Source organism: Mycteria americana, chromosome 4, assembly GCF_035582795.1.
Source record: "Mycteria americana isolate JAX WOST 10 ecotype Jacksonville Zoo and Gardens chromosome 4, USCA_MyAme_1.0, whole genome shotgun sequence".
NCBI lineage: Eukaryota > Metazoa > Chordata > Aves > Ciconiiformes > Ciconiidae > Mycteria > Mycteria americana.
This window is the reverse complement of record NC_134368.1, coordinates 31985245-32008216: the sequence shown is the minus strand read 5'-3', so window position 1 is coordinate 32008216 and position 22972 is coordinate 31985245. Positions and strand designations below refer to the sequence as shown.

The 22972-nt window shown below is 43.1% G+C and overlaps 1 protein-coding gene across 3 annotated transcripts; it reads right to left on the bottom strand.

The window, feature by feature from the left end:
* Nucleotides 1-16: 16 nt before the first annotated feature.
* Nucleotides 17-7358, bottom strand: SRD5A3 (steroid 5 alpha-reductase 3). Of its 3 annotated transcripts, none has more exons than XM_075500078.1 (5): nucleotides 7054-7353; nucleotides 3977-4132; nucleotides 3366-3556; nucleotides 1931-2044; nucleotides 17-1418 (listed from the first exon to the last, which is right to left on the bottom strand). In XM_075500078.1, the coding sequence occupies exons 1-5, from the start codon at nucleotides 7269-7271 to the stop codon at nucleotides 1159-1161; spliced, it is 939 nt and encodes a 312-aa protein (XP_075356193.1). In that variant the 5' UTR covers nucleotides 7272-7353; the 3' UTR covers nucleotides 17-1158. The 3 variants fall into 3 exon arrangements, with proteins under 3 accessions (XP_075356193.1, XP_075356192.1, XP_075356194.1); XM_075500077.1 differs by having other exon boundaries at nucleotides 1922-2044; nucleotides 7054-7348; XM_075500079.1 differs by lacking the exon at nucleotides 1931-2044 and having other exon boundaries at nucleotides 7054-7358.
* Nucleotides 7359-22972: the final 15614 nt, after the last annotated feature.

Genomic DNA, 22972 nt, shown 5'->3' with positions numbered 1-22972 from the left:
ATACAAAATGGAAATAGAAGGTGTAATAAACTGTTTTAATTAAGATAATTCATAAGATATACTTCAGTATATAAAAATTCATATACAAAATAGTATACGCATGTAAGTAGAAAACACGCTGAAACACTAGCATCCATATGCTACATCACGCAAACTGATCATTCACTCCAGTATCGTGAAAACGACCAAAATATTCAATGGTTAAGTGCAAAAAACCCCTGAGTGACATCACCTCCCCAGTAAAGAATTTCTTTGCAACGCGTGTCAGGTACCGGTTTCCGTGTGTTCTCTGCCTCGGCAGTTCATTACATCTGCTCTCGCAGGCTGTTTGAAAACCAGTGTAGTCGTGGTTACGGTCATCCTGCATAACTGCCCCCTCTTAACACACAAGGGATTCCAATAACCCGCTATAAGGACAACAGAACCATAACCAAGAACGTTAATTTTCTGCAAATTCTCTTCTGCTGTCTCTCTAGGCAGAGAACCTTCCATGATTTTCCCAATTTAGGGATAAACAAGGAGTTTTCGTCAATGAATGAAAACACTTTGGTGCAGAAGAGATAATGCAGAGAATGGGTCTGTTTATCTTCACTGCTGAGCATGAGTCATTCCTCCACCGCAGCTTTCTCCACCGTTTTTTGTGCTTGCAGTTATAAAGCAGTGGCTGGTTTTAATTATCAACAGGGCAGCACAGAAAGACAATACACAATTTGCCTCCCTCTGAAGGGATTCAAAGAAAAGAGACTAGGAAAAATATGCTTAAATATTAGACAAGGCATGAAATACAGTAGTTCAAATGATTCCCTGCACCCTCCTTTCACTACAGTTTTCACATATATGTATTTGGGCTTGCTGTACAGCAGCAAGTGTTTTATGCATAAGATATAATTATAAAACAGAAAAGAGCCAATTAGCATCTCTTCAGTTTGAATTAAGGTCTTCAATAAACCTTTTTTTAGCTTGTATGATATACAGAGACCTTACCTTTACCCATATAAATTGGCAACACAGATGAGATTATCATTAAAAGTATGAGCTTTTAAGCTAGAATTAGAGAAAATGTGCGATTTTACCTTGGCTTTAATAAACCGTAAATTTCTTGTTCCCTTATAGAAAACATTTCCCAGTTTGCACTAAAGATACTTTAGAAGAAATATTCTAAAAAACAAATGGTATAAATGCTTTTCGATGCTTTGGGTAGGAGCTAAAGTTTTTCTGATAGAACTCATGACTCAAAACAGCAGCCAGTGCCTGGTTAAAAAGAACATACATCACTACACACCACCACGTCACGTTGTGAAATCCAAGCGTGATGGCCATAGATACATATATGAGGAGCTCTGCAAAATAATGAGGGCAAGAAACTCTTTCAAACCAGTCTCCGAAAGGTACACTGTGGCTCAGACTTACGACCTTTCCTGAAAGCAAACAAAGAAATTAGTTGAGAACAACATGCATTAAACAAACTTTTCTCTTCTACTCACAATTACAGAACAAGATGCTCATTAAAGTTATCATCATCATCATCCACCTCCATCTGATCTGGCAGCTTTCACTTCTTAATGAAACAAGATGCCACCTCTGGCTGTTTGCGCAAATACAGAGTAAGGAAACCTATTTTTAGCCCACATGGAGACAGGAGTGAGGTCCCAGAGGAGTGGCACAAGTCCTAAGCATTAGCATGTGTCTCTCCTTAGGATACTAGACGCTAGACCTTCATTTTAAGTTCTATAAAACTATCAGCCATCCAATCTCTTTTCCAAACAACCTTATTTAATCTACTGAAAGTCTTATAGAGAGCACCACACTCCTGGAGCTGAAAAATACTTGTGTTTTAAGGTATCAGAAGCTACAGAAGCCTATTGAAACAACCAGGAAAAAATTACCTAAGTGAATGGTTGGCAGAAATGAAATATCTTACCTGATTTACTTTTTCTAAGATTAGCTAGAATCACAAGACATCTGTGCTGGTGAAGAGAGGCCCAAATGTACATCATAACTCCTACAATGTGATACCAGCAGATCTGCACAGAAAGCTCTTTTCCTGAATGAAATATGTTTCATTAATATATGGCCAGGAAATACCTTCCCAAGCATCATCCCAAAACATTGTATACATTTTTAAAATGTTACTGTCTTACAAAATTCTAGTAGTAAGCCTCTAATTCCTTGAAAGATGCTTTTAAATCCTGCATCATTTAAGTGCTCAGCTGGTAGTTCATTTCCCTTAACAGCTCTATACTAAAAATATCTAGTTTTTAATCCAGTAGCTTGAGGTACAGCATGATGTACAACCGATACATAATTGATAGTCTAAGACCTCAATATTCAACACTGTTTGTAATGCTTATCATCCTAATTAAAGATGTTGTCATGGCTCAGGTCAACATATAAGTACACAGTTGTTTGTCTTGTTCACAGTGAGATACATACATACATACACACACTTACACCTACAGCGTGAACTGTTTAGGCCTTCAAAAAAATGTTAACTGTATTAAGGATGATTTCCAATGTAAAAGCCAAAACACCATCTCTAAGAATCTACAAGATGTGAAAAGTAGAAGACAGGTCCAGAAAGAAAAGGGCTTTATCTACACGTAGGAGATCTGAAGGTTCTTTTAAAAAAAATCACTGTATTAAACTAGAGTTGATCTGGTTGGAAATGGTTAAAAACTTCACTAAAGTTACATAGTTGGTAATGACCACCTTACAAAAATTAGTCATGGGAGAAGTGCTACAACCAACTCATGGTTCATCTGTGCAGGGGAATAGCGGCTCAGTTGTGAGACTCAGTGGAATGCGTTGCCAGAAACAAGTCATATAATTCAAACTTCTGCTGTATTAATGGAGACATTACAGTACCGATGGAAAGAAGAGACTGACTGATGCAAGGCAGAGCAGTGGCGACTTCTCAATGGAAAACAAAGGAGGTGGCCAAGACAGACTTGCAGACTCACCTTACAGGAAAGCTTACAACAAAAAAACAAACTCCTGTTTGAGAACTGAAGTTGCGTAGTGGCATTTGAGAAGTGGTATGTACTACTGTCCTTCATAAAGCATACGTATCTCAATGCAAAACTAATCGGTAATGATCCTGAAAGTATCTACGTGAGACGTCTTTCAGGAAGTAACAGTGATGGTTAATATGAAAGCATGTGTCAGTGTCTCTGTGTTTGTGTATAATGCTGGTTGATTATGTGATATACTGAAATGTAGTTACTTTGAACTATGCCTGTAAGTATTTTTACATCTCGTCAGTTAACACACTTCTCACACAAGCAGCCCTCTATGGAACTATTTGCCACAATGGAAACAAATGGGAGCAAAACTGCACCTTTGGTAATAACTAAGCAGGCACTTACCATTCCTGACGTTAGTAGGCACTTGACATAGCACAGTTGAGCCAACGGCAATGTAGTAACCGAGTCCAAAGCAATACTGCACGATATGAATGACTCCATTGGAAAACACGCTGGTCCAGAGGCATTCCACAAGTCTTCGACAGCTATGCAGCCAAAGCAGCAGGAGAACCAGGAGCGCAGAGAAGTGCTCGCTATCTGCTTGCAGATAAAAAATATCAACTTTGAGACAGATAGGAACAATTTAACCCCGACAGTCCTTCAAAAAGGCTATTTTCTCCCCTCCCCACAGCAAAATTTTACCCTCATTTTAAATTAACTGAGCACTGGGGAAAATATTTGTACATGTGAGGCACTGCTGACCACAGCAAGATTACTTCTAGAAGGTGCTCATGGCCCTTTCTGCTAGAAGGACTGCTGAAAGCCATCATATCCATAAATTAGAATGATTTCTACCTTAAATAACGACAAAGGGGCTTGGTATTCCAGGAAAGTCACTTGGAACCTAGTTTAAAAGCAGCTGATGAAGTAGCACTTGAAGAATACAAATTCAGCACAGGATGGTAGTGCAGCTTTCTAATATTTATATGGCTGCATCATAATAGCTGGAATACTTGCCCGCGTCCTCACTCTGAGAATCTCTGCCAAGAGCACGGTGCATGTGCTGAATCCATGATGGGAGTGACCCTCTGAGGAACTCAGCTTGGAAAAGCCAGATCAGCAGAAAGCCGTTCCAGAGCACAGAAACCACATAAAAGTGAGTAAACCACCTGTGGGAAAAAAAAGGGTCTTCATTAATGTTCTCATCGTTCCTTAGTTGGAAATGTAGCTGCAGGACATACTTGCCTGATGGTGAGTACATTCCCTTTTAGTCCCCACATCCATAAGCAGAGAACTTGGGACCCCAGTGGTACCAAGCAGAAATAACCCTAACACCTTCTTCCTCCAGTGAAATGCTGCCTGGAATAACCTCTAACTCAGCTTACCTTACTAGCTGCACTAAAGAGGAGAAAGCGTAAAGCACACATTGCAAAGGTATTCCTCAATGCTTACAACTAATCATGATGTGCACAACTTTTTCTTTATAATTTACACCACTGAAAGCACATCCAGATTAATTTTCTGGGCATTTCCAGGCTGTTGTGCCTAGCAGCACTCCCACTTTCCTCAGTTCTAGTGGATGCATTACATGACGTGTTAAAGTTCATAAATGACAAATGCAGACAGTAAAAGGCACTCAGAAGTAATTACTCAGCTGTACACTAAAATATCTTGTCCCTCTGCAAATTCAAGGTCTGCAAGAATCATATAGAAAAAAAGGAGAGACTACCAATACTACTGGGTGATTACAAGGCAAGACCACATGTTTTTTTGAAGAACACAAAGAATCCCCCAACACTATAATGCACTTATAAAAGCACATTATGCATTACTGAAATGCAAGACATTATGGTCAAGACAGGTAACTGGACGGAGTTAAACAGCCTACGATATCCAGTTCAAACTAAGTGATTCAGTATTTCCTTTTGCTTTTAAAACTAAAAGCCCTTTTGGCTATGAATAAAAATCAGGACCTCTGGGAACGCCTGCAAAGAGATGAAATACATACCATGGGAAGACACTGATGGCCTTGTCTTGACAAAGTAACTATTGGTACAAAATACATATAACTCCATAGTCAGAGACTATATTTCTCTGGAACATGCAAACTTTTCTTTTGGGGGAGTGTAGGGATACAACACCCCTGCTTAGTGAAACCAAATAAAGTGACCCCCTCCCAGAGCAGCTCGGCTATCTCTCAACAGCAATACAAAGGCCAAGTTAGAACCACAAAGGTAGCGAGCATTCCTGCGTGCCCCAGAGCACCTTGCCCATTAGCAGTCAGTAGGCCCTTCAGACAATCACTTCTCCTCCTTGGTTCCTTCTCCTACCAAGCAGAGACAGCAACCTTCGCTCTGCTGATCTGCAACAGCAGAAGTAAAATTTAGCCCCTCTTCCTCATTTTCTGCTTAGAAGACAAATAAATAGAACTTGTATATTGATAAAAAACTCATTGCCACCTCCAAGTTTCAAGCTCTTTCCCTGCTATCCTGTTACTCAGTAGGCTTCTGCCTCACCACTCACCAGAGAACTTTCTCCACACACATTGCTTTTTGCTACCAGAACACAAACAAGCCCTGCCAGCTTAGCAGAGACATGCCCTGCGAGCTTTCAGCAATCCCAATTACACTGGGGATGTATCTGACCTACAGAGCGATCCAGCACTGCAGTAAGTATGTGTCATCCCTCAAGGAGAGGAATGTTCACTATTTGCCAAACCAACCTGAAACGAATCATAACATTTGACAAGATGGAAAGGCACAGTTAAAAGTAAGCCCAGGCTAGTGAAAATACAATGCATATTTGGAAACAAGATGCAGATGAGCAGAAACAGAAAATCCCTCAACGGCTACCTTCAGGATCTTCTCTATTGTTTCAGCTAGCAGGGTTACGGGTTCACTACTTGAGTAACAGAATCGCTTCGTAGATGTTGAGAGCTCGAGACCAATTCCCTGAAAAAGCCACGTTCTTCAGACACCATCTTCCCTAAGAAGGGGTCATGGGAAACTTCTGTTGGAGAAAGGTCAACTCAAACAAGAACCTTCCTTAAGAATGTGGCACTTTGCAGTACACTGCAATTAAGACAAAGCCTTTACAAGCCCTTATTTTCGCTGAGGGTACCGCAGAGCTTAAACACATCCCTGGGTATTTTCTGTAACCAGAAGCCTGATAACCAAGACACCACATTACAACCTTTCCGTGACTAACATGCTGTGTCACAAAACTTTTTTTTAACATTTGGTTTGAAAGCTATGTATATAAAATGCGTCAGTGATAACAAGATGGTTACATTAGGGGTGATCGGATCTTTGGGTTAAGTAGCCTCCCAGTCCTGTCCTGCTGGCCTTGCAAGATCCTGCCGTGCCTACGTTCAAGTCAAAGGCTAGTTCTAGTCATGAATCTTGGCCAATCAAAACCGATGAAATCCCAGTAATGTATAGAAAGCTGTAAATGTTTCCCCCCCACCTTTTCCCTCTTTCATGCTATTACACATCTATTAAGACATGCGTTTGGATAACGCAGCGGTTCTTTTGCCTTATTAGAGACTGTTCACGCAGGGTCCAGACTGTTACGTTAACATGCTGTTACTAGTATCCTAAGTCACATTTCAAAAAGAAACCTCAAAGGAAGAAGATGACGACTGAGAATCGGTTTAGGACAGTGAACCTGCAGTATATTTGCACAGTCACAGTTACACTCAGGAATCCGTATTCCCAGGTCCCTGACCCGAGTCTTGCAGGAAGGTTTTGCAGATACTGCATGGGACTGGGATTCAAGGGGTTAGGCTTTTGTTCCAATCTGGAACATACGGACTCTGTATGACCACAGTCTCTATGCTCCTCGGTTCCCCATCTGTAAACACAGAGTAACACTTCTGAAAAAAAATTGAGCCCAACTCTATAAAAATACGCAATGCTATTTGCATATGCTTTTTATTTTCTCCATCTTCAGTTTAATTAATTGAAATGCATATATAGCTATTCCAGTGCTCCTGTGGCATAAGGCGCGCAGCATTCCACTGACACAAATGGCGGCAGGGAACAGAATAGCCTCGCTCGGAGGAGCGCAGCCCTCCAAGCCGCCCCCTCACCTCTTGGGCACCTGGAGGAGGCTCAGCCAGGCCGGCCGCTGCCCGCAGCCGCGCTTCGTCTTCCCGTAGCGAATGAGATCCTGGAAGAGGCCGGAGACGCCGCCGCCGCCAGGCCGCACCGCCGGGGCCCGCCGCCGCAGCAGCAGCAGCAGCAGCAGCAGTGCCGCCAGGAAGGCAGCGGCCAGCAGGGCCCAGGCGGCGCCCAGCACCGCCAGCATGGCCCCGGCCCCGGCCCGGCCCGGCCCGCCCCGCTCCGCTCCACCCACCGCCGCGGAGGGCGGCCGGGGCCTGGCGGCGGCGGCGGCGCCTTCACTTCCTGTTCCCGCTCTGTGGAAGGCGGTGCCCGCCCAGGCGGGGGCGGTGAGCCCGGGGATCGAGAGGGCCTGGGGCTGGCAGGGACCGTGCTCGCTGTGCGCTGTCCCTGCAGCTGGCGCCCAAAACAGCGCGGAGGGGGGAATCTGTGGTTATAACGTTACCTTGTGCATTTGGGCTGTCGCCATCCTGTCTCTTCGGTTAGATTCAGAGGCAGGAGGGAAGCTGCCGCAGGCTTAACAACGCTGGGGAGAGACAAACCCGCTGGTTAGGCCGCGGTCTCCTCTGCTAACCCAGAAACAGCTTCCCTGCAGCTGCCTGTAATCTCACCGAGTTTACAGTGCTTACCTGTCAGCCACCTCCCTCACGTTACATGTATGTGGGGTCCCGTATTCAGAATTTCACTCTAATAATACAAGTTTTGTCATGACAAGAAAGAAAAGCCTTCCTTTGCCTTTCTTTTGCCCTGAGAAATCAAGAAGCCAAACCAGCTTGGCACCAAAGGGAGACGATTCCCTCTGACCCTCAGTGAAAAATGTCCTGCCTGCATCCCTCTTGCATGCATGTGGGTCAAGCCTTTCCTTGGTGAGAGAAACCCGAGTGTTACTTGGCAGGCATCCAGGTGTTGGTTTATCTGACCAAATATCACTGAGTCAATTAGCCGACTCGCTGCCTCCAAGGAGATAGCCAAAGATATTTCAAACTTTTCCTATATCTATGAGAAAAGTAATGCTGTTTAGTGTGGGCATAGTCATGCTAGTACTTATTAATGCTCTAGAGTAAAATATGATTTTAAGTCAGGATTCTGAGGAAAAAATAGTTGGACTATATTTCCAAGTCTTTAAATACAGAACAACCTAATTTTATTAGTCTTTAGTGCTACTTCAAACCATCATGAAATCAATAGATTAAGACGATAAAGCAATGGCCACCACCTTGCAGCTCACTGAGCTTCAGGCCTGAAGTACACACAGGTTTTTGACTTCAGGAGGAAATTCCACCTGTGCTTCCACAGTGCCGGTGGGGCTGCCTTCATAGTGGTACCTCCCAAGGCATCTTTAAAGGTGTCGATGACTTCTTCCCATATGGGATTGAATTATGTCATAAGCGCTTTAATTCCATCCCTACCAGCTACCAAACCCATATAATATCTTTTTTGTGTGTGTGGATTAGGCTTGATTGAAAGAAAATTTTTAAATTTTACCAATGTACTTTCCTAAACAGAGGTATAAACCCTCCCTAAATTATTTTACATGTATGACTGTGTTACTCCATCCTACCAGTGAATCCTGCAGAGCAGCACATGCTCAGCTAAAGCACTTGTGACATCAATAACGTTGCTTTGGGAAAAAATCATTGGAGTTCACATTTTCTGCTAAAAGATGTGTTGGTAGCTCTCCAGTTATATCTGCATAATGGGTTATAATAAATATTTTTAAGTCAATATAATTTATGTCAAGGTTTGGAGCTCAGTCTAATTCTCTTGTCAATTCAGTATAACTGAATCCTAAATCTGGTTCGGGGATTTCATGGCTGATTGTTTTGGGTAATTAGCAGGAGATGAAGATACCAGGCAGGTGGGTGGACATTTTTGGGGAGTGGGAGGGAGGAGCAGGCGATGTGTGGGTAGTCCCACAGCTGGTGAGGGCAGGGGCAGGAGAGCGTGCCTGGGCAGCGCTGGGGAGAGAGAGGGGTGTTGCCATTGCTGCTCCCCAGTCCCGCGCCCCGGGGAGCTCCGGCAGCAGCCGCTCTGCTGTGGCTGCCCTTGTGCCGGGGAGCACGCGGGCAGGTGCGTATTTCTGCATCCCACACAGCCATGTTTCGAAAGTGCTGCCGCAGTGACTGGTTTGGGCACAGCAGGCCTTGCGTGAGCAGGGAGCAGCCACGTCTGCTTTGCAAACAGCGACGGCATGGGAGCCCCCTGCAACAGCCTGCAGGTCATGCCAGAGATGTGCTTCTGCAGGTCCTGACTTGAGTCACCATGGCCTCTTGTGCTGCACATTGCCTGGAGCTGGAGGTTGTCTGCTCTTGCAGCCTGTCTCTCTGAAGCACGGTAGACATGCTCTTTCTTTTCAGCATCAGCTCCTCTCTGAAACATGAAGGAGACGCACTGCAGCCTTGTCTCTGCAGGCTGGTCCTTTCGCAGCTTTCACAAGACAGATAAGGCAAGGGGCCCAGCAATGGTCTGGCCCACAAAGAGGGTCCTTCCTTTGTCTGAACAGCAAACTTTTAAAACTTAAAAGAGCTTTGCTCAGCAATTTTGGTGGCCAGTGTGGATGCCATTTTCATGAAATCATGGTCTGAAGACTCCTGGCTGGGTGTATGGCATGGCCCTGCACCATACTGACCAGGTCTTTGGCTTCCATTGCACCGAAGTTCTATTTTTCTGTGCAGTTTGGACTTTGGGGGTGTTTGTAAAGCGAAGGATAAGGAATGTGGCCGTTATGGTGCCCGTGCGACAGTGGCGACCAAAGGGCCTACAAGGCGTGCTGCTGGGGGATGGAGCTGATGAACGACAGCAGGACTCCAGCAGGACAGTCACACGCACCCAGAGACACGCAGGGCATCGTGCTGTGTTCCCCTTTGGGGTGACAGGTACCCAGCTTTTTGGCACTTGAGTCATCCGCTAAATTTAACTAACCCACAGCCTCGGAGGTACAGCTCTCACAGAGGTCAGTGAACTAGCAGATATTTAGTATCAAATACTCTTCTGTCAATTAACCTTTATTTAAGGAACAGAGGACAGAAAGGCTCTATGCATGGGCCCATAGTGCACGGTAGGATCGAGGCAGTATTTCTCCTTGGCACCCTGTGTCACCGTCCGCGTTGCATTGACTGCAATGTTACTAGCAAAGCCAGGCAAAGAGGGATTTAGTCAGCACGAGCCAAGTCTTGCTCTGCACTCTACCAGGATATATAGGTGGGAAGGGAGAGAAATGAGTGTCTGAGAAGTACAGCTGTAACAGAGCAGATCTCTTTTAGTATCTGTCTTATTCCTTGACTCCAGCACTGTTACCACGTGGGGTTTCCTGTGGGGCAAGTAAAAGCCACAGCATGAATCCCATGCCCGCAGACCAGCCCATGGCAGGGACCATGTGCAGCAGCTTAAGGGTGAGAAAAGCACTGTTTTGGTGAACGCTTGCTCAAAAATTACTTCAATCTACTATGAAAGAGCTGCAGAGTCCACCCATCAGCAACTTGCACCAAGTCCCACAGTGTCCCCATGCGATATCACCACTGCTGTAGTTATCACAGTGAACATAGGTTGCAAGTGACAGATTTAATGGTGGAAGAAAGAAGGTGACTTGTATTTATGGACCAGTCCTTCCTTTGCTTGTGGATGCTGGTTCTTTTCCCACTATAATGCAGAGCAGTTTTAAGTTATACAGGCAGATGCTAGACTTCAGGTGGGTGATTCGGCAAAGCTGGTGATCAGCAGAGGGCCGTGAAGTTGCATTCCCGAGGCTTTCTTGGCCGTGCAGTGGGTGCTTCATGGATGCCCAAGGCACCCCCCCACGCCAGCCGGCTCCGGCTGCAGCCGGTGCGACAGCAGCACAGGGAAGCGGGATCCAGCCTCCAGCTGTGGTCAGTTTGCCGGCTATTTCCTTAGAGTTCAGATAATTGGAGGAAGAAGGGAAGGAATACAGCTGGGAGGCTGGGAAATGGTTTGAAGGAGAGAGGAATCGGCAGTTGGTCGTCTTAAATACACCTTCTATATTTATATTTGCAAGTCATGTTGAGAAGAAGATTTAAGTTGTACGCTGCTACTTCTCGTAATTGTGTATATTTTTTGCACAGCAGTAAGAGCCCTTCTTTCTAGGATTTTTTTCCCCAGTGCTGTACATCTGTGGCACGTTATGACACCCGTGTGCCGTCATGTTTTTCCCACTTTTTGGGCCAATAGTTCCCTCTAGGTGGCACCAGCACTCTTCGCTTCCCCCGAAGCCCGCCCGCCCTGCGCTGGGCTCGGCCCCTGCTGCCCGGGAGGGCCCCGGAGCGCCCCGAGCATCCTTCGAGCATCCTTCCAGCATCCTTCCAGCGTCTTTCCAGCATCCTTCCAGCGTCTTTCCAGCACCCTTCCACCAGCAGCGCCGCGGGGCTCTCGCCCCACAGTCCGTCCTGGCGTTAGCGATTTGTACCAGTCGAAATACCGGTAGCATTTGTAGGCTTTGTAATTTGACAATTGCAAACGTTTGTGGTTGCGTATTAGCTTTTTGTGGCAAATATTTGTTCTCAGCTCTGTGACATTTATTCCGTTGTGATGGGTGGAGTTCAACTTACCTAACTTTACCCATCTAAAAATTAGGTATCTAGCTGAAACTAGTTAAGTGGATTCCTAATATAACTGATGGAGACAAGTACTTCCAGCGTGCCAGTTTTTTTCTTCCTAAACACAGATGTCTCAGCTGTTGAGCTGAATTGTCCTCCCTGGTGAAGGTCCTCCTGATGGAAAAAGAATCTTAAAGGATCCGGAATAAAAATGGGTATAAATTATTTATGCTCCTGGATCTAGGGTTGGTTCGATGAGTGTCATGCAAAGAGGCTTTCACTGAGATAAAAAAAGCACTTTTTCACAAAGGCCTGGGCCACACGAGAGAGTTCTCTGTAAACGTAACTGCTTCATGTATCCTGCGTGTTAAAGGAGACCTGCCTGGACAGTTTATAGGCTGCTGTGAGATATCACTTATAACAAAACTTGTTCACCAAGGAGAATGGGGAGAGAGCCAGAAAAGATGCTGTGCAAAAGGTGGGAAGGAGGATCAAGGCTTGTCTGAACCATATGGAAAATGCTGGAGAGAACAAACAAGAGCTCAAGTTTATGTATCACAAAGCTGAACTTGTGTGGGCCACCGTGGACCATAATGTCTGATAGCGCTTCATGAAATGCCTGTAGGGGTGGGAGAGCAAAGGTCTGCTTTGGAGATTTCCAACTCAGACCATCATATTATTCAAAGGAATTGCCTGCGTGAGGGACAAAAAGCAGCATCGTTTACTGGCCATCCCACAGCAGATTTCACTGCCGCTTCGGACTTAATAGACTTACCCACTGATTTTATGTAGTGGTTTTGGTTTATTTTTTTAATTTATAAGGGAGAATAGGAAATTATTCAGTTACTCAGATACTTTTTGCTGGTTGCTTTGTTCAGATTTTTTCCAACGAAGATTTTAATTTGCTAATGAAGCCCAAAAAGCTTTGTGAGTAAAATAACTACAGGTGGATTTCTTGGTAATCTCTGTGAGACAGGGTTCGATGTGAATTTACCACAAGGACAACCTTGAAAGTAGAAATAGAGGCCACAGTCCTTCAGACCTTTATGAACATGCTTAAAGCCAATATGGGTGAGGACCCTCAAATCTAGATACTCAGTTATGGGACATGATAATCTACGTTAATTGAGTTGGTCAGTACCAGTGGGTCTAGAAACTTTAATTATAAAAACATTCCTTGATTCATCTAATTGGCATAATGGGGTAAAGTCACACACTTCTGTGATTTGTGGGCAAATAAACCAAGAAAGCCAACAGATTGCTACATTTTGAAGGTTAAAATCCTAGCCTGTGCTCTACTGGTTTTAATCATTGGAGGATAATACCGAGATACTGCGCCAAGAAAAGATAAATTACAGAGCACCAAAAAAAGAGCACTTAGAGATGTGAGAAACTTGCACTGAAGTGCACTTCCCACCATTCAAGGATCACTACGTGCCCTTGGCTTTCAAATTAGAAAATGTGAGTGTTTCCACTAGCTGACAGAAAGCAGGAATTACTCTCTGATAAGATGAGAGCTCCCGTGTAGGATCGGTGCTGTGCTCCTGGGATAAACACTGTTATGTTTGCATAGCTCTTAATGCGTAATTCATACACATGAATCCGTAGACTTCAAGGTGTGTCTTCTACATCTCTTAGAGCCATGATACTAAGATATATGATTTATTCACTATTCAGCTATATTATTTGCTGAGTTTTCACTGATGACAGCTAGCAAGTATCTTGCCGACACAGTCGACTTGGAATCTGAGACAGTTTGGGGTTTCGCCCTGGGAATAAAAGCAGCTTTATTACAGCTTGTATGATATGGTATTAATCGCGGGCTGGTCACGTGCTGTGAAGGCTAAGTCTGGGCAAGTTGTTGTTTGCTGTATGAATCTGCATTTGGATTTTTTAAAAACTGTCATTATCTAAGGAAGTTTGTAAGGGAGAAAACTACCTAAAGCTCGTAATTATCACTTGAATAATTTTGATTTGCAGAATAGCTTAATGAAAAATAAATATGCCTTTACTTAGGATCATAGGTAAGTTACAAGTTAAAATGAGAGTAGGGAAGATGACAAAATTCTCAGGGATGAATCATTAATACTTTCTTTGTCAAAGGGCACTGGTCCATGATACAACCCTGGGGCTTGGCAGGAGCAGAATTCAGACTCTTAATAGTAGCAAATAATTGTCCGACTCTATACCAAAATCCTCAAAGGATTTATGGAAGACATACTCACCTGTCTCTGTCTTCTGTATATTGTTTTATGTTATTGTAGAAATATACCAGAACCTATTTGCTTGCAAAATGATTGGGGTTTTCCTGGAATAGACAGACTGCATTCAGGCATGGGTTCAAAAATAAAGGTTTTTCCCTGAGATTCGTGTTGAAACTTTCAAACTCAAATACAAGAGTAGAGAGTTCAGGGGCGCCGACTGCCTGCCAGCAGAGAAAGACCAATGCTGATAAAAACCATGGAGGACAGTTAGTTTTAACAGGGCTATCAGCTGACAAGGGAAAGCTCTACATAAACTTGGCAGGCAATGAGATAGGTAATAACAACATTTATAACTCACAATTGTGAAGGGTCAAAATTTCCTCAAGGAAAAAAAGACCTTCTGTATGCTGCTTTATGCACTCCATGGAAATGGATGTCATTAGTGGCCCTTTCCTGTGCCGTCTGGGACCGTGAATGGAAAGTATTTTAATGTTGATACCTGTTTCATAAGAATCGGCTGGGAAACAGAAGGGAGTTTGGGACATAGCTGCTGTTCTCTGGGGCTGTAGAAGTTGTTCCAGGAGGATAAAAGTTGCTTCAAAACTAGCTCAAGAGAAAGACTTTGTCTACACCGCATCTTGTGGACCACTCTGTGGCTCCTTTTCCATTTTGAGGTTGCTTTTCAGAGGGCCAGCCTGAAAGCATGGCCTATGTGGCCAAACTCCAGAGCAGCCAAGCTGTAAGCCAAGCAGCCAAGCTGTCGTGAGCATGACCGGCAGCTTATTCGACTTACATAGCTTGCAGAAACTCTACAGTGGCTGTTGAAAGGAGCCTGCATATGGTCCGTAGAGGTCATGGAGAGCACAGTTCGGGCAGTTGCTTTCTACTGCTCATTAGCTGAGTCATTCACAGCAGCAAGGACTGAAAACTACCTTTTTTTTTTTTTCTAAAATGTGTTGTAGAATAATCTTGGCTATGAATTTGCTCTTTATTATGTAGAACCTGTGTTCTAACTCTGAGATTTCATCTGCCATAGAGAAAAAAGGAAAAGAAAAAAAAGTCCTCATGCTTTGCTGTTCCTAGGTAGAGGCAGGTTCAAGATGTGACCGTGGATCCGGTCACATCTCAAATATCCATATGGCCCCATTTGGAAAGAAGAGACTCCCCATTTTGTATTGCAATGTTGTGAACATAGAGAATTGTGAATGCAACTGAGTTCGTTTTAGATACCCAGTCTATACATGAAATCCCATAGCAGGACATTTGAAGAACGTGACCCTCATTTATTGTGGGCTATGGGAACGCTATTGCTGAGTAGCAGAAGCACCTTCTCAAATGAGCATCATCTGGAGTGGGTACCTCTCCCTTGGTATGGGAGGCTAAAGAAAGTGCCTGTGTTCCAGAGATGATACTGCCTGCTTCACGAAGGCAAACGCTAGGTTTGAAAAGGCCAGGCTATTGCCATGTTCCAGAATGCAGATGTGTATTTTTTTCCATATGTTTTCTGTGTTTTGCTGAGTTGTGCCATAACATGAAGACATAGGCTTCATTCATGTATCTGCTCATACTTACTGGTGATCCTGCCTTGGGAACGATACAGCGGCTCAATGAACCCTTACTGTCCATGACCTGTGACTAGAAAGAAATTCAGGTTTTCAACTACTAAGCACAGTTAACAGCTGTAAAAACAGCTGTAGAAAATAATTTGTGTTGCTAAACTTAAACATATCACAGGGGAAATGAAAGCTGTTTATGAATATCCAATTTTTTTTCCATTTATCTTTATTGTTTAAATATCATTCTAGCAAATTAACTCTTCCTGATTAACTCAGTGAAATATCTGAAAGATAATTTAACATCTTTGTTTTCTTATTAATACAAGTATTCACACATTGTTATAAAGGGCAAAAAGGTGATAGCACAGGTAGTGTGTAAGGTCTGTGCTAACAGTATATGGTTTGTGCTTCAAACTGTTGAGTTATCTTAGCAGGACTTGATCCTAAATATGTCTGAGCTCAAGCTTTCAGTCTGATGTGCGGGCTGGAAATGAGACAAAGTAGTGCTGGCTTTGGAGTATTTCCAAATGAAGGTGTCTCTCTGCAAGAGAATGTGATTTTATTCAAAGGAAATTAATTTTATCTGTAGCTTTTGGTTACAAATCCCAGACTAGTTCTGAATGAAACCGAGATGGGAACAGAGTCAGCTCCCCTTTAGCTCACACATCTTTTATTCTGGCAAACCTTTACTTTGCTGTGTATTTCTTCCCCTGCTGGCATATGCTTAATTTTGTATACTCCTTTTTGCCAGCTGTTTGATTAATTTTTATCTTGGCTTGCTTTTCTAATTGATTTTTTGTAGGAACAGGTTTTTAAAGGAAATTTTTTTCCCCGGTGTGCTTCCTGACAGAAAATCTCTAGTAAATATTTATCAGGAAAGTGTTATATTAGTAATTTTCTCAATAAATATTTATTAGAGGCTTAACACTACAAACCCCTGTAGAATTGTGATAAATATTTACTACAGTCAAGATAGAAACAGCGCCTGAAGAGCACTGCGTGCTGCGAGCATGTTCAGATGCAGCTAATCGGTATAAATATCTGGTGATTTTTAGGTAGGAGAGCTGAGCTTTCCTTACCTACCAGATCTGTCATATGCGTGACGGTGCAGGATTAGCTCCTGAGCTGGGGGCACAGAATTGAGAGGCAAATCTCTTAAAATGGCAGCAGCCAGACAAGGGGAGCTGGGGGTTGACACTGGTTTTAAAGCACTTTTTTAAAAATACACTGCAGCTTCTCCCGGTGGAAGTAGTCTTCTCAGTTTGATAGACACGTGAGAAGCCAGAAAGGCTTCTTGTGATACAGCTAGGTAAGCGTGCTGGTACCCACTTCATTCGCCTCTGTGCGCACAGCTGGGCAAAATAATTAAAAAAAAAAAATCTGAAAGTGGTAAAAGCAAATACAAGGTCATCCGCAAGTTAATTACTTGTAGTGCCTTACCTACAGATTTGCACTGACAGGCTGTTCTGTTGCTCTCTGAACTAGAGGCTAGAAAAATAAACGGTTATGAGCGGGTAGATAGGATTGAGGCGTGTGGGGTCTCTGACGATAAATAATCTCAGCCCTTGTGTTCAGGTACTGCAAGCAGCTTTGCTAACGTCACGAGTTACTCGCCAGATTCATTGTGTGCCGTTCAGCAATCGAGACAGCAGTTAATAAATATTCTTATTGTCCCGACTCAAAACAAAGCTGAGGTCACGCGGGGCTGGCACCATTACCTAGGAGGAGATGCAGGCTGTGCTCTCCAGACTTCTGATTTCTGGGCTGTTCTAATGAAGTCTTACCCTGACAGGCCTTAAAACCCTTGAAATGAGCGCAACAAGACAACTGTCAGAGCAATAGGGATGTGTTGCTTGCATGTGCCTCTGCCCTTCGTGCCAGGAGCATAGAGCAATGCGCTGGCTCTGCTATACCCATAGCTCTGCTGTGCTTTACGTACAGAATACTATTCCTACTGAAATCACTCCCAGTCCTGAAGTAGTTAAAGGAAGAAAAAAAGGGGAGATGAAAATGGCAGCAATTTGGACCAGTATGTAAACAATTTAGTTTTTCTTTCCAATCACACAGCCCATAGATACGAGAAGAAATACAACCAAGGTAGGATCACTAAACCTTCTAGGCTGGCTTGTCCAAGCCAGCGCCTATGGTAGACAGGGCACAGGGGAGTAAGTGCTAAAGACCTCTCCTGCACTGCAAGTCATTTACACCATTTCAGAAGGGTGTGAGTGTCCCTGTCTCCTGCTCTCATTGACAGGGACGTAGGGACAGAAGCACTGGGTGTCGTGCGTGATGGGTCTGTGCCTGGTAGGCTGGCCTGGCGAGGTGCACGAACCCTGCTGGCCATGAGGACAGACTGTGGCACGTCACAGCTCTAACTGGGTGACAGTGACTCTCCCTGATCCTTCAAATTCAGGTTATCTTGTGGCTGACTTAGGAGCCTGTCCCTTTTCAGCAAAGGATTAAACCCAAGCTTAAGTGGCTTTGCTGAATAGGGATAGAGTTAAGCTCAGGACCTTACTTGTATTTATTAGCATGATAGTCAGAGGTCTGGCTGTCTTGAGCAGTGTATGGAAGAAGTGTGAAGCCCCACTGAGTGGCCAGCCTGCTGCTCATCACTCCTGCATTTTGATGGGACCACCTGTGCAACACTCATGCCGAGTCCCTCTGCTTGCCCTCAGCCCCTGCCTGACCTGGTGTCTGGGGACAACAGCACTTGCTTCCTCTCCGCCTCTGCAAAAATCAGTTTTAACAGTATCTCCTCTGCCTACTGGTGCTCAGTGATCAGAGAGACTGGTGGAAATCTCCAGGTTCGGCATTTCCTACCAAGGCCATCTCTTTAGTTAAATTCAACTCCTGACTTGCTCAATGACCTCCTCTGAAAATCCAGCCTGGCTGAGGAAACATGCATTCTAGTTCTTCATTTCACCCTGATCCGGACAGTTTTAGCCTGCAGTCCTGCCTAATTCACCTCCTAATGGAATCAACACCTTCCAACTTGTTTGAGGACTTCAGGAAAAGGATGGTTTAATTTCCAGCAACCCGTGCTGGAGTGATATCTGTGCTGGAGAGTCGGCTTCGGTGTTTGTCACACCTAAAAATGCTGTGACAGTGGATATTTTTCTCTGCTTGGTTCCTTCCTTTCATCTGCGTGTGGCATTTGTTTCCACTTACATCTAAAGAGACTTGGAAAGCGATCTGATGAATTAGAAGAGGCTACTTGGGAGGAAATGAAAATAACTCTACATAGTTCTCTGTTACTTCCTCAAGTCTTTCTGTGACTAGTACTAGGCTGTTACACTACAGGATTTTTGAGATGCCAGGGAGGAAAAACAAAGGGGTTTCTCTGCAGCGCTAATTTTTCCACCCTGGGGTTTTGGATTCCTGTTTGTGGGACTGACACGGTGCTGTCCCACCACTGCCCACCAGCAGCAGCGAGCCCGTGCACGGTGGGAGCTGGCTCCTTACACCTCACCTTGCAGGAGCTTCAGTCTGGTGTGTACCGAAACCCCTGTACTCTCCCAGAGAAACCAAAGGGGATTCTTTCTTCATTTCTCATTGGAAATGAAGAACAGGCATAAATCTTAGCAAGAAAGACCATTGCTTCTTACTTAGCTCCATTCTTTCTGCTTCGGAAATCAAATGTGGTTGGTGGGTCCTGACAGTGGGACTAGTCTGAACATGCTGCTGCTGAGGATCCAATAAATTCTGCTATTAGACTTTTTTTTTAATTGAACTGTATTTTGTGTCTTTCCTGTGCAAAAATCTCCCTCTCTCTTTCTCTCTCTCTCTCTCTCTCTCTTTTTTTAAAAAACCATGCAGGAAATGTTTTGGAAGGGAGAGTCAAGAGACTTAAGTCTGGAATTTTTATGTACACCAGAAACTTAAATGTGTGGTTCAAGCTGATAAACTTACCACACCTCTTTCTGTTTTCTTTATAGACTTATTACAAATATCTGGCTTGGAACCTAGATTTATGGTGTGAACAAAAGAAATATAGACCACAGAGACATGAAAAGATAAATCTCAGGAGGAGACATAAAAGGTTTTGTTCAACTTTTAAACTGTTTCTTAATGAAACAAAATAACAAAAAAAGATCAGAACACTCACTTTTTAAAAAGTTCATGTTTAAAGAAGCTGTTGAACATTAGTGATGCCGCATATAAAATATCACCTCTATTGTTTTATGCCTGAGTTGAAATTGCCTATAGAGTCCAGTCCTGAGTTTCTCATAGCATCACAATTTGTATTGGTCTCAACTGGAGGTTTGTACAGAAAAAGGAACAGCAAGCACAGAGCCCTCAAGGTATATTTTTGAACCTAGAGCTGGCCAAAATTTCCCAATGGTGCACTTAGGAGCACTTTTTTGGATTCATTTCAGGTGGAATGTGTTGTGAAAATGTGTACACTTCCATGATGTTTAATTGAGAACAGAATACACAGATAATTTCCGTTTCTGTTTTAACTTTTTCCTTATATGGTATTTTAAATAATTCTAATCAAAATGAGTCTTTGTGACTTCAGTTTTGACAGTGCCATGGACTCTGAAGCCACTGTGAGCATACAGGCCCCGTTCTTCCCTAGCAAAGATGTGAGACTTCCATGAAAGTTTGACCTAGAAGATCTTTTAGGAAAAAAAAGGACATTTACTCTCAACTTACAAATTTTCAGTGGTGGAGAATTCCCACAGCCTTCGGTTAAGTGTTTCAGTGATTAGTAATCCTCACAGGTAAAGAGATTGCACTTTATTTCTCATCTGAATTTGTGTGGCTTCAGCTTCTCACTCTATGGACTTATTATACCTTGGTCTCCTATAGAGTTAAAAATCCAGCTTGTAGACTCAACACAAGTGCATGCACCTGTGATCAAATCATCCCTGTTCTTATTTGTTAATGTAGATGAGAGCCACCACTTGCATCTGTGAAAGACATACTTCCTTTATGGCTGTTCTCTGAATCTCTTTCAATCGAGCAGAGTCGCTCTTTGATTGCGAGCACCAGAATGAATCCCACTGTTCTGGCAGCAGTTTCATCCATGCCAGATAGAGAAGAAATTGAACCTTCCTACTCAGTTTGTATTATATGACCAAGAATTGCACAAGTCATCCTATTGCAATAGGAGTTCATGTTTAAAAAATTACCAACGAATACCCCATTGATACCTGAATACAGTTTAGTTTGAATAAGACAGTGTGTTCATTTGGTCCACCTAATTGTCTGATAGTAGAATTGAAACCTCAAAAATTTTGCATCATACGCATCATATGTCACTACATAGGTATGAAGATAATTTTCTGAAGTCAGTGGGTTTCTACTGTGTTCACAAATAACTGAATTATGTCCTAGGTCCACTTTTAGGTTTTTCTTGAGGATGTCTTTGCCTAGAGTGGAGCTCTTTTGCCTTTGGAAAAGGGGGTTTTAGGAAGTAAAGAGTCATGTAAGGCATAGACTCAAGCTAACGTTTTTGAAAAAATGTGTGCCCTAAGTCTATGTAATTCAGTTGTCTAATTGCCCATATAAATAAATAAGGATTTACTTTCCACTGGGGATCTAGAAGATCTGGGATGAGGAACTTAATTGTAGGTTTAGTCTGTCCCCATATCACTGGTACGTGAGAGTTATTGACCTTTAATGGTTACTTGGTGTCCCCTGTGAAGGGAATTCTGGAGTCTTATAACCGCAAGTAGCCACACCATGGTACTGCCACCACAGCTGTTCTTAGCAGGCACCTTTCCCAAAGGCTAGGTAGATGTTCCAAGGCCAAAATGACTACAGAGACAGACCTACCCATTCAGCCCCATCAGGATGCCCCTCAGAAAAAGAAATGAGGCACCTCAGTAAGAACAGGTGGAGAATTTATGCTGCTCCTACCTGAGTTGTCATTTCCCTGTGACTAAATAAGATATTTGCTCCTGACCCTTTCAAGAACACTAAATTAACTTAAAAGAAAATCAGGTCTGTATCCAAATGTAAACAGATTATCTCTGAGCCCTAACAAACGAGATTGCTGTGAAGAATTATGTAATTCTCAAACGTGACCTCCAGTCAGTGAAAACCTTCAAGAGCAGCCTCATCTTTACGGGGATTTACTCCAAGGTTTAAAGCATCTATGGCTCTGTGGTTTTGTCATGAGCACATAGTAAATATGTCTAAACATAGCTACTGTGAATGTCTGGAAGTTACCGGCAAAGACAGAAGCAGCTAATTGAATACAGCACCAGCAGGCGTAATAAATGTGCATTGATTTTAATGTTATGTGGAAGATTTAATATTCAAGTGACTAGATTACTATTAATTGCGTTGCTTATTCTAAAAATGTGAAAGATAAACAATTACTAAAATTTGTATGTTAATTCGGCTCAAATGAGGTGATCAGAAGGGAAAAATGAAAACAAAGCATTATCAAATTCTTTTACTCACTTTTTTTGGTAAACAAGGTCTTTCTGTGAAACAACTGCTGTTTGACTGAAAAGAAACATTGATAATTATAATGTATTATGAGCCAAGCAAGTATTTTCCATTGGAACAATTATTTTCACTTAGCACGTTAATGTTGACAGAAAAAGACCAAAGGCACCCTTGTGACTTTACCAGCATGTCATAACAAAATGAAGGCTTAACCTGTTTCTGAAGGATTGACTTTCAAGCAGGAAACTGGGCTATTTTGGAAACTTAGCTAATGACACTGTTATTTTTTCTCCTGAGTGATAAGGTTGATGGATACATACCACTTGTATTTTGCTTAATCCTTTTTCTCCCATGCTCAGGACTATCACTTACACCATAGCGTTGATCAATCAATGTATATTAGTATCTAGCTCTACTGACAAATGCTCTTGCTCTGTCACTTGCAGCTGTAAATTTATTTCGACAGAATTATCTGACACACAGTATCCTTTTTCCTTTGGAGAACTGCAAAGACTAAAATTTTCAGAGGGACCTAGGAGAATTCGGTGTCCACCTCTTAGGGAAATCCCAGGGGCACTGAGTGCCTGTGTGCCCCAGGAGTCCTGGAAAACCCACCCAAAGGCTCATTAGGATCTTCCTTATGCTCCAGAATAATGTCACAGTACATCTAATGTGATAGATTATGTTTCTATAAAATGTGGAGATGTAAAGAGCAATAAATATACAGACTTAAGAGATTTAGAAAGGGCACCAGTAACAGTAGCTACCACAGGTGTTCAAACAGTCAATTTTTTTCACTGAGGTGAACATTTTCAAGCTAGCGCCCCAAAATAAATTCTTACAGCGAGCACACAGTAAAGGATATAATTGGCTTACAGAGCTCTGCAATATCAGTGCTTGGCTTCCTTATAGAATTTAAAATACATTTTCACTGATGGTGAAGAGTTTCCAGTTGAAGAGAAGAGATGCTCAATAAAAACATGATTTTACCATCGCCCAACACTTCTGCAGGGTCATGAGGGCAGATAAACAACTTCCTGCAGCTGTGGCTACATCTGGCACACGACTGAGGCAGAGAGCGTGCTTCGCAAAGATAAACATATCAGGTTGTATCTCTATAGTCTCCTACACTTCTGGATAAAGCTTGGGGAACTGAACTTGGCCCTGCAGTGC